Source organism: Bison bison, unplaced genomic scaffold, assembly GCF_000754665.1.
Source record: "Bison bison bison isolate TAMUID 2011002044 unplaced genomic scaffold, Bison_UMD1.0 scf7180017864327, whole genome shotgun sequence".
Classification (NCBI taxonomy): Eukaryota; Metazoa; Chordata; class Mammalia; order Artiodactyla; family Bovidae; genus Bison; species Bison bison.
The window spans coordinates 3,035,830-3,051,050 of NW_011494899.1; the positions used below are offsets into that span (position 1 = coordinate 3,035,830).

The 15,221-nt window shown below is 43.6% G+C and overlaps 1 protein-coding gene and 1 non-coding gene across 4 annotated transcripts in view; one reads left to right on the forward strand and one right to left on the reverse strand.

The window, feature by feature from the left end:
• The window catches only part of RFX4 (regulatory factor X, 4 (influences HLA class II expression)), a 174,532-nt gene that overhangs the window by 63,410 nt on the left and 95,901 nt on the right, over positions 1-15,221 (reverse strand). For 2 of the 3 annotated variants that reach the window (XM_010853383.1, XM_010853382.1), the window contains exons 5-7: positions 8,930-8,991; positions 4,397-4,610; positions 2,412-2,489 (exon numbers count right to left, since the gene is read on the reverse strand). In XM_010853383.1, the coding sequence (XP_010851685.1) occupies positions 2,412-2,489; positions 4,397-4,610; positions 8,930-8,991 (354 nt within the window). Of the gene's footprint in view, positions 1-2,411; positions 2,490-4,396; positions 4,611-6,206; positions 6,302-8,929; positions 8,992-15,221 lie in introns of those variants that run through there. The other variant, XM_010853384.1, reaches the window with a different exon arrangement.
• Positions 11,235-11,305, forward strand: TRNAY-GUA. The gene has a single exon. It is a non-coding gene; the product is annotated as a tRNA-Tyr (tRNA).

Below are 15,221 nucleotides of genomic sequence, written 5' to 3' on the forward strand. Positions count from 1 at the left end.
GAAATGGATAGGCAGGGATGGTATGTTTATCTTCATTCCTAGGATGAGGAACTGAGCCACATCTTGAATCCAAGCCTGAGCTCCAAGTCTGGCCCTTCTCCCACAGGAACACTCAAGCCCTCACAAGGTTTCTGGACCTCTCACCATGTATTCTGCATCCTAACTGCTGGTGTGTGTTAGTTTCTCAGTTGTATCCAACTTTTTGTGACTCCATGGGCTATAGCCCGCCAGGTTCCTCTGTCCATGGAATTTTACAGGCAAGAATACTAGAGTGGGTTGCCATTCCCTTCTCCAGAGTTACTGGTATGCATGACTTTTTTCCCTTCGAGGCTTATCTTATCACCCCATTCCCGGGATCTAGCAGTGTATAAATCATTAGATGCCCAATAAGTGTCAGAATTAAGAAATGGAAGCCAGTGAAGGGAGACAATGAGTAAGTTTTGATAAGAATGTTAAGCGAGGACTATCACCAGTTTTGTTATGAGTACTTGTGGCAGAGAGGGACCACTAGATCTCCTCTAGTAAATAAGCTGCTGCCCAGAGAGGAGCCACACTTCCCAGGTCCCCTTACCTCAAGGAGCAGAGGGGGCTGGGGGGAGTGCCATGAGACCAGCTCTTGCCAATGGAATACAGGCAAAAGTGATGCATCTTATCTCTGGGCCAACAAGTTCAAGAAGAGAGGATGTCTTTGCTGTAATCCTTTTCCCTGATCCATCAGCTGAACAAAGAGGATGCCAAGACTCTAGGGCAGGCTACAGCCATAAGGTAGGAGGAGCCTGGGTCCCTGAACCACCCCCAGCAACCAGCCATCCAATCGAGGGCATCCACATTGGACTGTGACATGTCTTGTCAAATTGTGTTGAGACTTGAGGCTTGTGTGTTACAGAAGCCAGTGTTGTCTTGACCAATCATGAGTCATGATTTGCCCAGATCTCAGGGTTCTTTGATACATAAGGCATAACCAAACCACAATATGAGAGAAAGCAATGAGCTTTCTTTCTTTAAGACAAAAAAATCGACTTAAATGGTCACAGAAGGAATTTGGGAGATTTAAAAACTTAGTGGATGAAAATCAAGAGCAGGAAGAAGAGTCCTACTCTATGGCCCCCTCTTCTGGAGCTGTGCCTATGAACCAAGTGACAGCTCACATACGGGGGTACCACTGCTGCAGCAGGCTCCAGAGGGAACAGTACAAGGAGCCGCACAGGTACCAGCAAGTGCTCAACAAGTCTTCACTGCCTTACCTCATCCTGTCCCCTCCATCTCCAACAGCACACAAACCCCCCACTCTAAAAAGGGAAATCTCAGGCATTTTTTCACCAATAACAAGAGATTCGTGTAGCCCCTTTACAGCTTAGGTTGTGCTGTGCTCAGTCACTCAGTCATGTCCGACTCTTTGTGACCCTATGGCCTGCCAGGCTCCTCTGTCCATGAGGATTCTCCAGGCAAGAATACTGGAGTGGGTTGCCATGCCCTCCTCTAGGGAATCTTCCCAATGCAGGGATTTGACCCAGGTCTCCTGCATTGTGGGCGGATTCTTTACCATCTGAGCCACCAGAGAAACCCAAGAACACTGGAGTGGGTAGCCTATCCCTTCTCCAGGGGAACTTCCCAACCCAGGAATCGAACTGGGGTCTCCTGCATTGCAGGCAGATTCTTTATCAGTTGAGCTATCCCGGAAGCCCAGAGTCTTGGTTATCTTCCCTCAGATTCAATGTCCACATCTGATCCCAGGTGGTTTTATTTGTTTTTGTCTGAAAGGCATTTTCTTTAAACAGAATGGCCTCAGGTTATGGGGTGAAACATGTGGTTTCCTGCCATCCTTTTGGAAGGTTCTTTCTGATGGCGTTTTAGACAAGAATATTTTACTGTCTCTGTTTATATAACCAGTGCTCTATCCTCTCATTTCTTCTCTCCATTCTTTAACTATAATATTTTAAAATCAAAATTAAATCCTCACACTGTTTGTATTCAAAGATGGTCCTACGGACAGTGTTAAATGGACATGGGGACTAGAACTTGAGAATGGAGGGTAATCAGCTCCAAATGCACTGAAGCAGATGAGCCTCAGGAAAAGGTTAAATCCAAAATATAGATAAGCTTTCCTTTAGTTTTTCTGAATGCATAATTCTGGCATAATGATATCTTGACAAAACTGGGTTCCCAGTAGGCCAACTGGGCAGGATGTAGTTCATTCATTAGAACAAGGAAAAAGCCATGCCAGCCACTGCCCACACAGAAAATCTGCAAAATGGGGGTAGTGATAGTGCTTGCTTCCTGGGATCACTTCGGATTCAGGGAGCTAATGTACATCAAGGGCTTCTAGAGACCTGGAAACTAGTCAAAGCTAGTGTTATTGTAATATAATATTTTAATGCAGAGTATTCACAGCCTAACACTTATTGACCTACCTCATCAAAGTTGGCTCTTATTACAGTGTCCAGTATTCTCTGACAGTGTGTTCTGTACATCATAATAAAGGTAGAAACCTGTGGGGGTGGGGAAGGATCAACAATAAAAGCATACATTAGTACACATTACTGCTGCCTTTGAAATTTCAAGTCATTTATTCTCTGTTGAGGGGATGAAATTTGTCTAACTCCTATGCATCCTGTAATGTCCCATTGAAACTCATTTCCCTCAGCTTCCTCCTCTGTGCTCCATAGTGCCTGAATGTTTCTCAGAGCACTCACCCTGTTGTACAGAAAGCACAGGTTTCTCTTTTTGCCCCAAGTCTACCCCCTGAAATTCTGGATTTTGGGAAAATACTAATAAAAACAGCATATTATTCATGCTTGTGTATCAAGCATTTAGCACAGTGTCTGGCACATTGTAGATAGAGTTCAGTAAGGCCTACTGGATTTAATTCTCATCAGCTGAGATATTGAAAAGTTAACATTCAGCCTACATCTATAAGAAGAGGTGCTTTTGTCAAAATCACACAAAAAAGACATTTGAAAATTCTCTGGAATCTGCTTAGCAAAAGAACTGCATCTCTAGCTTCACTTTCCCAAGAATTTTAAAGCAATGGTACAGGAAATTTGCTGAGAAAAAAAAGCAAATTTGAGAAAAATAAGGATTTATTTATTCTTTTTGTTTGAGAACATAGATATACGTTTAATACAAACTTAGTTTGATTGTACAAGCATCTGTCTCCCTGGCTTGACTGTAAGCTTCCTGACAGCAGGAATCAAGTCTCATTCATCACTGCATTCCAGTGTGATATGTAGAAACTCAACACCTACTGGTACCCTGGGCCACATCAAGATAGATGCATTATGCTGTATAGCAGAGGGAACTCTACTTAATGCTTCTATGATGACCTAAACGGGAAGAAAATCAAAAAACAACAGGGGATATATGTATACATATAACTGATTCACTTCAGAAACACATTATAAAGCAACTATACTCCCATAAAAAAAAAGATAGATCGCTTAGGATGGGATCACCTAGCAGAGAGTCTCCAGATTGGTGTTTCCAATTATTTCTCCCCAATACCATGGCCCAAACTATCTGAATCACTACCACCTTTAAAATCTTCTTTGTCTGTGGGAGTGTGATGTCACCACATCATCTGCAGCACATGGGGAAATAAACTTAATCCTATGAAAAAGCTATGCAGAGGAGGGGGCCCTCCCCTGTGAAAGGAGACCAGTGCAGCACCGCAGATGGGTAGGTAGGTAGACAAGTTGGACAGGGAGAGAGGTAAACATTTTATTTTAGAATAGGATTGGGTTTGCAGGCCAGTTATGAAGGTAGTTCAGGCAGCTTCTGTATACCTCATATCCCGTTATCTCTACTATTAACATCTTGCTTTGGGATGCTACCTTTGTCACAACTAATGGACCAACTTGATTCAGATTTCTATCCTTATACTTTTAAACTCACTATTTTGCAATAGAAGTGTGTATAAGTGTGGTGTATGTGGGTGTGGTGTGTGTGAGTGGTGTGTGTGTGTGGTGTGTGTGAGTGTGGCACGTGTGAATGTGGTATGTGTGTGCGGTGCATGTGTGGTGTGTGTGAGTGGGGTGTGTGAATGGGATGTGTGTAAGTGTGGTATATGTGAGTGTGGTATGTATATTTCTGGTATGTGTGAGTGTGGTGTGTGTGCGTGGTGTGTGTGAGTGTGGTGTATGTGAATGTGGTATGTGTGAGTGATGTATGTGAGTGTGGTGTGTGTGTGGTGTATGTGTGTGATGCGTGTGAGTGTGGTATGTGTGAGTATGGTGTGTGTGGAGTATGTGTGTTGTGTGTGTGGTTGTGGTGTGTGAGTGTGTTGTGTGTGATTGTGGTGTGTGGGTGTGGTGTGTGTGGGTGTGGTGTGTGTGGGTGTGGTGTGTTTGTGAGAGAGAGAGAGAACCACCCACTCCAGCAGTCCTGCAGGCGTGCTCACCTTCTCTTCTGGCAGACTGGCCGGTAGATTTAGATCTTTGACATTCGGAAATTCTGGCAGCAAGGTTCCAAGTTTGGACCGGGGTGAATACGCCACCGTCTGCTTGCTCACTTCTTTCTTGCCTGTCTCGCTCACCCAGGCGGCTCCTTTCTTGGAATACATCACATCATAATATTGGGAGCTTTCCTTCACTGCAATGCCATAGTAATGGTACCTGGGCCGTAAAGTAAGAGAGAGAGAGAAACCCACGTATACCCTTATCAGCTGGGGGATCCTGAGCCATTGGAGCCCAAGGCCAATGATGGCTTGGACCCATTCTCCCTGAACTAAAAGAATTAACTCCCCTGTTAGGCTCAACATCTTAGAAATCTAGAATTAAAACAAAGTTCCATGTTGCCAGCCATCAATCAGACAGGTAAAAATAACCAGAATTGCCTCCTACAGACAATGTTAAGTCAAATACTTTGCAAAGCAGAAAGTGGGATGAAAAAATTTCCATTTGTACTTAATCTCTTGTATCTAGCCAAGCATGATTCTACAGGCACAGTGTCTGAATGTCCCCCTCAGCAAAGACCCAAGGAGACGAGGGTGTTCATGGCTGCCAACTGTACCAACAACAAAAATTTATTTGGCCTATGTTTTTCTTAATCAATAAATAGCAGTCTTAAACAACTGTATCTAAAAATATAAACTCAGTGTTTCAGTTGACACTGAATGGAAAACAAAGACCAGAACACTTTATTAACTCAGGAAGGGCTTAATAATAGTAATGTTTTCAATTAAGACTAATGAGGGATGGAGGCTGCATTTTGCTTGGATTTTAGCGACAATCTATGAAGAACTTATGGTGTGCTAGGCACTTTGGCAAATGCTTTCCCTACATTTATTTGTAAAATAATGCTATGAAGTGGAGATTATTATAACCTTTCTACAGATGAGAATTGGAGGTGAGAAAGCTTAAGTAATTTGCTCAAGGTCATACAGCTTGTTCAGGGGAGGAAGTGGGTCGATCTGACCACAGAGCCACTGTGCTGCACTAAGAAAACACATTGCTACGAACTTTGATGTTTGTCAGAGCCTCTTATGGAACATAATAAAAATACAGATTCTAAGGCCCCTTCCCAGAACAGGGGATAGGGCCCTAGAATCAGCACTGAGACAAACCACAGATAATTTTCATGCACATCCCTCTGGGATCCACAAGCCTGCTGGGTGCGGCCCTGCAGGACGGTCCTGGCTTGATGGGATGGTCATTATCTACTATTTGTAGCATAGTCGCTAACAAGGTGCTAAGTGCTTTACACACATTACCTGATTTCATCTCACAAAGCCCCTGGGAGGCTGGAACTGATTAATATCCCCATACTACAGACTAGGAAACTAAGACCTAGAGAATTAAGACATCCAAGATCATCTAGTGAGTAAGCAGTAGAGGCAGGATTTGAGCCTCTAAAGGTGCTTTTCACCACTAAGCCAGTGATTCTCAAACTTTACTAATGATAAGAATCACCTACAAAACATATTAAAATACAGACTCCCAGGTCCTACCCCCAAAGATTCTCATTTAGCAGGTCCAGGGTCATTTTGTGCAATCACATGGCAATATTAATGTAAGTAATTCTGGACCTCGATTTCAGAAATGCTGTATAATGTGGTAACTACTCTTTTCTACTGGTAACGATTTGGTGGCGATAGCCAGGAAATAACTCAAAGGAGAAAACACTCTTGAGTTCTGGGAGAGCCTTCCTGGGAGAGGAGAGCTGAGCACAGGTAACCTTCCCTCCCCCAAATCCCCCTCCACTCCGGATACCATTCTGTGATACTTCTGCTTAGTGGGCATTGCGCCTCTATCTGAATGCCTGCTGGGATGAAGAACTCGGACCCTCCAAAGGCAGCCCAGCTCATTTTAGGTCAGTATAGCGATCAGGAAGTTCTTCCTTATGTCGAGCTGATTTCTATCGTCTGTGCCTTCTACTTGCCAACTGTCATAACTGCCTTTCCACTCGGAAGGCACTCCTTTGGTGGGTGGGGTGGGGGAGTTCCGTTTGCTCTGGGAGACCTTCCAGGTGGGAAGGTAGTTATGACATGCCTCCCTAACTTTACAAAGTCTGCCCTTATTCTTTCTTAAGCTCAAGATGGTAATAACGTATTAAGATCAGACCACTTCTTGATTTTTCAGAGTATACTGCTAGAATTGCCAACTGCAGTGAAGCTAGTGACGCTAGTGCTCTGATCACTTCTCAAGTTTTTATTTCAGGTCTGTAAGTTTTTTTTATTTCAGGTCAACACACTCTCCACCAGCACACCACCCCCCACCCATTTAGTCTGTCCAGGTAAATTTGCTGAGGGATTGTCGCTATAAGGGGCTTCCCTGGGGCTTTCCTTCTTTATCTGGCTTCCCAGATAAAGAACCTGCCTGCTGCAGGAGCCGCAGGAGACTCAGGTTCGATCCCTGGGTTGGGAAGATACCCTGGAGGAGGGCATGGCAACCTACTCAGTATTCTTCCCTAGAGAATCCCATGGACAGAAGAGCCTGGTGGGTTACAGTCTATAGTGTTGCAAAGAGTCGGACAGAACTGTCTCCGTAAGGCTAAGTGGCATGTTGGAGACCAGAGCTTCTTATTACCTTTCAGTTGGTTGAAGGTGTGACCAACCTTGGAGGATGCTTAAGGAGAGGATACAATGAAACTGAATTTTTAAAGATATTGTCCCATTTGCCAACCTCTAAGTCAAAGAAAAAGAAAACAAAAAACAAAAGCAGGCTCTTACATATAGACAGAATGAAACTTTCTCCAAGTTTATGTAGGATGGGAAGACTTTCTCTTCTATTTTTATTATTCTTATTGCCTATTTTTACCACATACCTATCATTACTATCTACTTAGACTCTTTTATCTCAGAAACGTGCAGCAATGTATTGGAACCAGTGATGCTAAAAAGACCACGGGCTGGAGAAAAAAATAATTCCTTTCCATTCATTCAATAGCTTTCCAGCCATCCACTTATCTGTAGATTGAATTGCCTTTGTGTGCCAACCACATGCTCACCAGCAAACAAGAAAGGAAGAATCTGGGTTTTCTACTCCATACTCTTACCAGGGCTGAAAACTCATTTTAAACAAATACTTGAATTCTTCAGTATGAACAAAATTTATTCTTCAGAGGAGTCACCCTGAAAAATTATTAGAAATTTATTCCAAAATACCCCTTGCTCAAAATTTTTCTCTTTGAAAATTGCCCCCCAGAACTTCTGAGCCACATTAAAAAAAATTAGTCTCATTTGATTTTCAGACCTTTACTAAAAAGGGTTTCCCCAGTTTGATCATCTACTTTCCACATTCTTTATCCAACTTGGCTCCAAAGTTAAACCTACCCTTGGAGGGTAGGAATGTGCTGCCCAGAGATGGCTGGGGGCTGGGATGAGGGGGACAGTATTGGATACACTGCTTCTGAAGCACTTTAAGTGACAAGTCTTACAAGTCCTATATGTGGTTGCTGTGTTTTAATAATAAGTTTCATTATTTTATAAGTCAGTGTGGGTTGATCTGCTACCCAACATGGTCAAAATGCTTATAGAAATGCTGCATAATACAGCACTCCCTAGTGGAGTCCCCAGGTATAATTAGCATAATAAAGGTTCTGACAAGTCCTGTATAAAGGAACCTGTTTAGTTCAGAGCTTACCAAACTTTCATGGTCAACAGACCTTCTTCACGGAACACCTAGTCACTTCCAACAGTATTTTGAAATACCCTTTGAAATGAGTCTTTATAAATCTAGATTTTTGTGAAGCCTGGGCAGGATAGGCAGAGATTCCCTTCCTATTGACTCTCACCTGGGAGACAGACATCTGCACAGCCTTCTCACTCCTCGGGTCACCTCCTCAGTAAGGCCTTCCTTCCTAGGCTACCCTTTCTAGACCAGGCCACCCTTTTGTTATTCCCTAGGGCAATCCCCTTCACAATCTAATGATATTTGTGTGTGTGTGTGTGTGTGTGTGTGTGTGTGTCTTCCCCTGGAGAATATTTGCTCCGTCCAGGACCTGTCTGCTCACGTGTCCCCAGCACTTAGCACCATTATCTGACATCAGAAAATGAGAAGCAAACATTGGGGGGTTGGTTGACAGAATGGGTGACTGGGAAGCAGGATGCCTGGGTACCACAGCATCTTTTGGCCCATCTCCCTTGCAGGGATTGGTATATATTGCTTCTCTGGCTGACTGGATTCTGTGAGAGTACACAGTTTGCTGGTCAAAACAATCCGAGTAACCTGGTCAAAAGACCACAAGGTGCTCCTTTTAGAAGATGCTCAAGACTACTTCACATAAACACCTACAGGCAGGGAAGCATCAAGTCGGATTCCTTAAAGCAGCTGGTCTTTGGACAGCATCTCTGTTAGGGCTCCTAGGAGAGGGGGCCACTCCCACCAGGCACAGACTTCTCCCCAGACTGAGCTCAGGATGAGAGGCCCGGAGTCTGGGTCTCTGGAGGCCCATGGACGCGCGCTCTGCAGGTGGAAAGGCCGTCGGTGCTTACTTTGACTGTCCGCGGGTCCCGAGTCTCCTGGTGGTTAACTGAGGAAACTGCTGCCTTATGATCTGCAAGTCAAGCAAGAATCAGTTACCCACTGGAAAAGGCTGGGAGCACAGTGACTGTGTTTACGAACGGTAATCTAAAGAACAGAGGAAAACGTGGACCCTGGGCTGCAATGAGGGCGTCTGACAGGCCCCCTGGAGGACCACAGGTGTCGGGGGGTGGGGGTGGGTCAGGAAGAGACCACCTGAGTGATGCAGGGGCTCTGGATCCTGAGAGGGTCTCACTTGGCTGCTCCGGGCTTCCCTTCCTGCTCACAACACAGGCAGTGTACATAGTGACTCTGAGCTTGTCTCTCCCCTGTTTACAGCCCCGCAGTGATGGCTTCCAATGTACCTGGAACCAACCCCCCACCTCAGCCTCTGTGACTTGTGCTTACCTCCTGGCCTTCCTCTTCTCTGACTCTCACCCTGACTCACTGGATCCCAGCCACACTGGCTTTCTTTTTTTTCTTATTTCTGAAACATGGCAGGCTTTCTCTCCATTGGGGGCCCTAGTACTGAAGTTCCTTCTGTCTGGAATACAATTTCACCCAGTTCAGTTCAGTCACTTAGTCATGTCCTCATGTCCGACTCCACAATCCCATGGACTGCAACACGCCAGGCCTCCCTGTCCATCACCAACTCCTGAAGCTTACTCAAACTCATGTCCATCGAGTTGGTGATGCCATCCAACCATCTCATCCTCTGTCGTCCCTTCTCCTCCCGCCTTCAATCTTTCCCAGCATCAGGGTCTTTTCAAATGAGTCAGTTCTTTGCATCAGGTGGTCAAATATTGGAGTTTCAGCCTCAGCATCAGTCCTTCCAATGAATATTCAGGACTGATTTCCTTTAGGATGGACTGGTTGGATCTCCTTGCAGTCCAAGGGATTCTTAAGAGTCTTCTCCAACACCACAGTTCAAAAGCATCAATTCTTTTGGTGCTCAGCGTTCTTTATAGTTCAACTCTCACATTCATACATGACTACTGGAAAAACCATAGCTTTGACTAGATGAACCTTTGTGGGCAAAGTAATGTCTCTGCTTTTTAATATGCTGTCTAGGTTGGTCATAGCTTTTCTTCCAAGGAGCAAGCATCTTTTAATTTCATGGCTGCAGTCACCATCTGCAGTGATTTTGGAGCCCAAGAAAATAAAGTCTGACACTGTTTCCACTGTTTCCCCATCTATTTGCCATGAAGTGATGGGACCAGATGCCATGATCTTAGTTTTCTGAATGTTGAGCTTTAAGTCAACTTTTTCACTCTCCTCTCTCACTTTCATCAAGAGGCTCTTTAGTTCTTCTTTGCTATCTGCCATAAGGGTGGTGTCATCTGTGTATCTGAGGTTATTGGTATTTCTCCCAGCAATCTTGATTGCAGCTTGTGCCTTGAGAGTCTCCATTTCTTGAGATTCTTCTTGCCTTGAGTATCCCATTTCAACCAGATCCTCACAGTATTAGGTCCTTCTCCTACAGCATTCGGGCCTCTGGACAAAGTCCTTCTGCCTATGCCTTCTCTGCCCAGCAGGTGCAGAGTAACACAAGCAGACACCTCCCACCCCCATCATGAGACCCTGCTTTCCTCTTTTCTCTCACTTTGAACTCTCTGAAGTTGTCTTGAGCTCTTATTCTCTGAGTACTTATCTTACATCTCCTTCCACTACAGCACAAGCTCCATGAGAGCAGGGACGTGGCCCAGGCCACAGGCAAAGAGAGGTCAGTCTGTGCTTGTTGGATGAAGGCATGAAGCCCAACTCTGGGGGGTCTGGGGAGCCTCCTCTGCTCATTTGCCTAGTGGACAATGCAAATTGCTGCTGCCCAGGACAACTACATGGATTTGCCAGAAATCTAGGAGGGGGAGCCATCTGCCAAGGCGAAAACACAACCAATGCATCTTTCTTGGTGTTTAGAGCAATGATGTTTATGAACAGGCAGGATGGTGAAGGGGTTCTGAGCAAAGGCTTTGGAGCTAGATTACCTGGATTAGATCAGAGCTCAGCCATTTGTTATCAGGGGCCCTCTGGCAGGTTATTTAACATTCAAATAACTCAGCTTCCTCATTTGTAAAATGGGAATGATAATAACCCCTACCTCAGAAAATCTTTGTGAAAATTTAAAACATAAACATGTAAATAATTTGTAACAGTGCCTAGCACTTAGTAAGTGATCAATAAACGTTACCCATTATTACCAGTGATTATCTTGATGACTCATTCATTCTGTTTCATTTCCAGGGACTTTTAAGTCTAGCCACATTCTTCCAGCTCCCTTCCTGGCTGGCTCAGCGGTAAAGAATCTGCCTGTAATGCAGGAGGCCCAGGTTCAATCTCTGGGTCAGGAAGATCTCCTGGAGAAGGGAATGGTAACCCACTCCAGTATTCTTGCTTGAAAGTGAAAGTGTTAGTTGCTCACTCATGCCTAACTCTTTGTCACCCCATGGACTGCAACCTGCCAGGCTCCTCTGTCCATGGAATTCTCTTGGCAAGAATACTGGAATTCTTGCTTGGAAAATTCCAAAGAGTTGGACAGGATTGAGCAACTAACACTTTCATTTTCCCTTCTAACACAGCATCGAGCAGGCAAGCATGGTCAGAGAGAGCAAGTCTGTACACTGTCCTTCATGAGAGATGCTGTTGCTGGTTTTCCACCAGCCCGGCATGAGCTATGAGCATCTTTTCATTCATCTCTGTTGGTCCTCTCACACCCTCTTCCATCTACATTGATTCTCTCATTGATTGATTTGCTCATTCATTCAACAAACTGTAGTCCTATGGGAACCTGGACTCACTATCTAACCTCTCGGTGCCTTAGTTTCCTCCTCCAACATCTGAGGACTCAGGGTCTTCTGTAGTTCTCCCCTCATCAGAGGGATAGATGTTGGTGGCCTCAATTGAATTGGCATCAGCAGGGTGGAAAGAATTGGAGAAATTAGAGAGAAATTGAAAATCTGGAATAGACAACCTTACATGAAGGTTGATTATTTCTGTATATCAGGAAGCTGCCAACTGTCTCCAGGGTAGAGAATGGCTGGGACAGTATTTCTTTATTTGAAAAGGGATGAAAAAAGCTGAAATCCTCCCAAGGATGTTTAGAGAATCTAATAAGATAACATCATGATACCACTTTTGGGAGTAAGAAAAAGGGCTTCTAAGATGTAATCTTGTAGTGATGATACAGACCAAAGTGATGCAGTAATTCTCCAAATTCTTTAAGGGTGTCATTTTTGAGACAACACATCCCTGGTTTCTTTAATCTCAACTCCTGTAAGCCAAGGATGTGAGCTTCTCACTTTGTCTACATCCCTCTCAAATTGTTGTGACCCATACATCCCCAAAATATGAAAACGCTGATTCAAACGGATACATGCCCTTCAATGTTCATAGCAGCACTATTTACATTAGCAAAGACATGGAACCAACACAAGTTTCCATCCACAGATGACTGACACAGAAGATTGATGTAAGAAGATACAGTGTATATACAGTGGAATATTACTCAGTTATAAAAAAGAATGAAATACTGCCATTTGCAACAACTTGGATGGACTTAGAGATTATTGTACTAAATGAAGTGAATCAAAGACAAATATTATATGATATTACCTATAGGTGGAATCTAAAAACAGTACAAATGAACTTATTTACATTACAAAAACTAAGATCGAAAACAAATGTATGGTTATGGAGTGGGGAGGCATATATTAGGAATATGGGATTAACAGATGCGCAGTATCATACATAAAATAGATAAACAGCAAGGATTTACTGTATAACACAAGAAACTTTATTTAATATCTTGTAATAAACTATATTGGGCTCCAAAATCACTGCAGATGGTGACTGCAGCCATGAAATTAAAAGACACTTACTCCTTGGAAGGAAAGTTATGACCAACCTAGATAGCATATTGAAAAGCAGAGGTATTACTTTGCCAACAAAGATCCGTCTAGTCAAGGCTATGGTTTTTCCAGTGGTCATGTATGGATGTAAGAGTTGGACTGTGAAGAAAGCTGAGTGCTGAAGAATTGATGCTTTTGAACTGTGGTGTTGGAGAAGATTCTTGAGAATCCCTTGGACTGCAAGGAGATCCAACCAGTCCATTCTGAAGGAGATCAGCCCTGGGATTTCTTTGGGAGGAATGATGCTGAAGCTGAAACTCCAGTACTTTGGCCACCTAATACGAAGAGTTGACTCATTGGAAAAGACCCTGATGCTGGGAGGGATTGGGGGCAGGAGGAGAACAACAGAGGATGAGATGGCTGGATGGCATCACTGACTCGATGGACATGAGTTTGAGTGAAATCCGGGAGTTGGTGATGGACAGGGAGGCCTGGCGTGCTGCGATTCATGGGGTCGCAGAGTCGGACACGACTGAGCGACTGAACTGAACTGAACTGAATAAACTATAACTGTGAACTGTGGTGTTGGAGAAGTTGGAGTTGTATATGGTGCTGGAGAAGACTCTTGAGAGTCCCTTGTACTGCAAGGAGATCCAACCAGTTAGTCCTAGAGGAAATCTGTACTGAATATTCATTAGAAGGACTGATGCTGAAGTTCCAATACTTTGACCACCTGATGCAAAGAACTGACTCATTGGAAAAGACCATGATGCTGGGAAAGATTGAAGGTGGAAGGAGAAGGGGATGACAGAGGATGAGATGGTTGGATGGCATCACCAACTTAATGGAGATGAGTTTGAGTAAGCTTCGGGAATTGGTGATGGACAGGGAAGCCTGGCATGCTGCAGTCAATGGAGTCGCAAAGAGACAGACATGACTGAGTGACTGAATTGAAATGAACTGAATAAATTATAATGGAAAATAATCTGAAAATACACATTTTATACACACACACACATATCTGAATCACTTTACTGTACACCTGATACTAACACAATATTGTAAATGAACTATTTTTGTTGTTGTTGTTCAGTCGCCAAGTCAAGTCCAACTAATTGTGAACCCGTGGACTGTAGCATGCCAGGCTTCTCTCTCCCTCACCATTTCCCCGAGTTTGCCCAAGTAGATCTCAATTTTTAAAAATTGTTGCCACCCAAGGAAATGTAGCACTAAGCATGGGGTTTGACTCAGGGGGTCAGTGACAGGACTCTCTAACACTTTGTTTGTCATGCAGCCTAAGACCACACCAAGGTTTAGTGGCCTCATCCCTTTGGGTCACTTATATTAACTCTGGCCAAGGATGCCCTCTAGTCCTTTACCACATAATTGGTTTCAGAGCCAAGATGTAAAGCAGCTGTTCATAGGGTACAATTACTGAACTACAGACAAGCTATAGACATGACAGCAGAGATGGAGAGAAAAGCATAGGAAGTATAAAGACAGATCCACATGTTCTTCACATTAGTTAAAAGTGGGTTATAATCTGGGTTCTGAGTTTTCTATCTACTCAAGCAAAGAAAGTAGATACAGTCAAGTTAGTTAGTCCAGTATCCATAAGATATTGTTGTTTAGTAGCTACGGGTTCGACTCTTTTTTATTTCATGGACTATAGTCTCCCAGGCGCCTCTGTCCATGGGATTTCCCAGGCAAGCAAACTGGAGTGGGCTGCCATGCCCTCCTCCAAGGAGTCTTCCTGACTCAAGGATCAAGCTCAGGTCTCCTTCATTGGTAAGTGGAATCGTTACCACTGAGCCACCAGGGAAGCCCATCCATAAGATAAATGCACCATCCATAAGATAAATGCACCATCCATAAGATAAATGCATATCAGTTGTTTAGGAAAAGCAGAGTTTTTGTTTTTTTTTTTTCAGTCTGGGAAATTTTTCTATGCAATGGGCACAACAGTAAGGTGCCATGTTTAAAAATGCTCTGATATTAGCGACATTTTGAAAACAATGATACTGAATCCCGTCAAGGGTGTGGTAAAACTGAAAAGCTCATAGATTGCTGATGACATTGTTTATTAGTACAAGCCTTCTGAGAAGCATTTTTACCAATAAATATCATACTTTTTCTACTAATTCCAAGGGAAAAAGCTAAAATAAGGAGAAGCTCTGTGCAGGGCTACTAATGAGACTGAAAAACTGGAAACAATGGAAATGTACATGACAGAGAACTGGCTAAATTAATGACTGCATATCCACCCAGTAGAATATTATGGTAACAAAGTCTATGCTATGACACAGAAAATGCTTATGACATAATGTTAACTGAAACAGCAGGCATCAAAATTTATGCTAAGGTTGTAATTAATTTTTGTACAACTAGAGGAATGAAAACATAAAAATGGATATTTGTT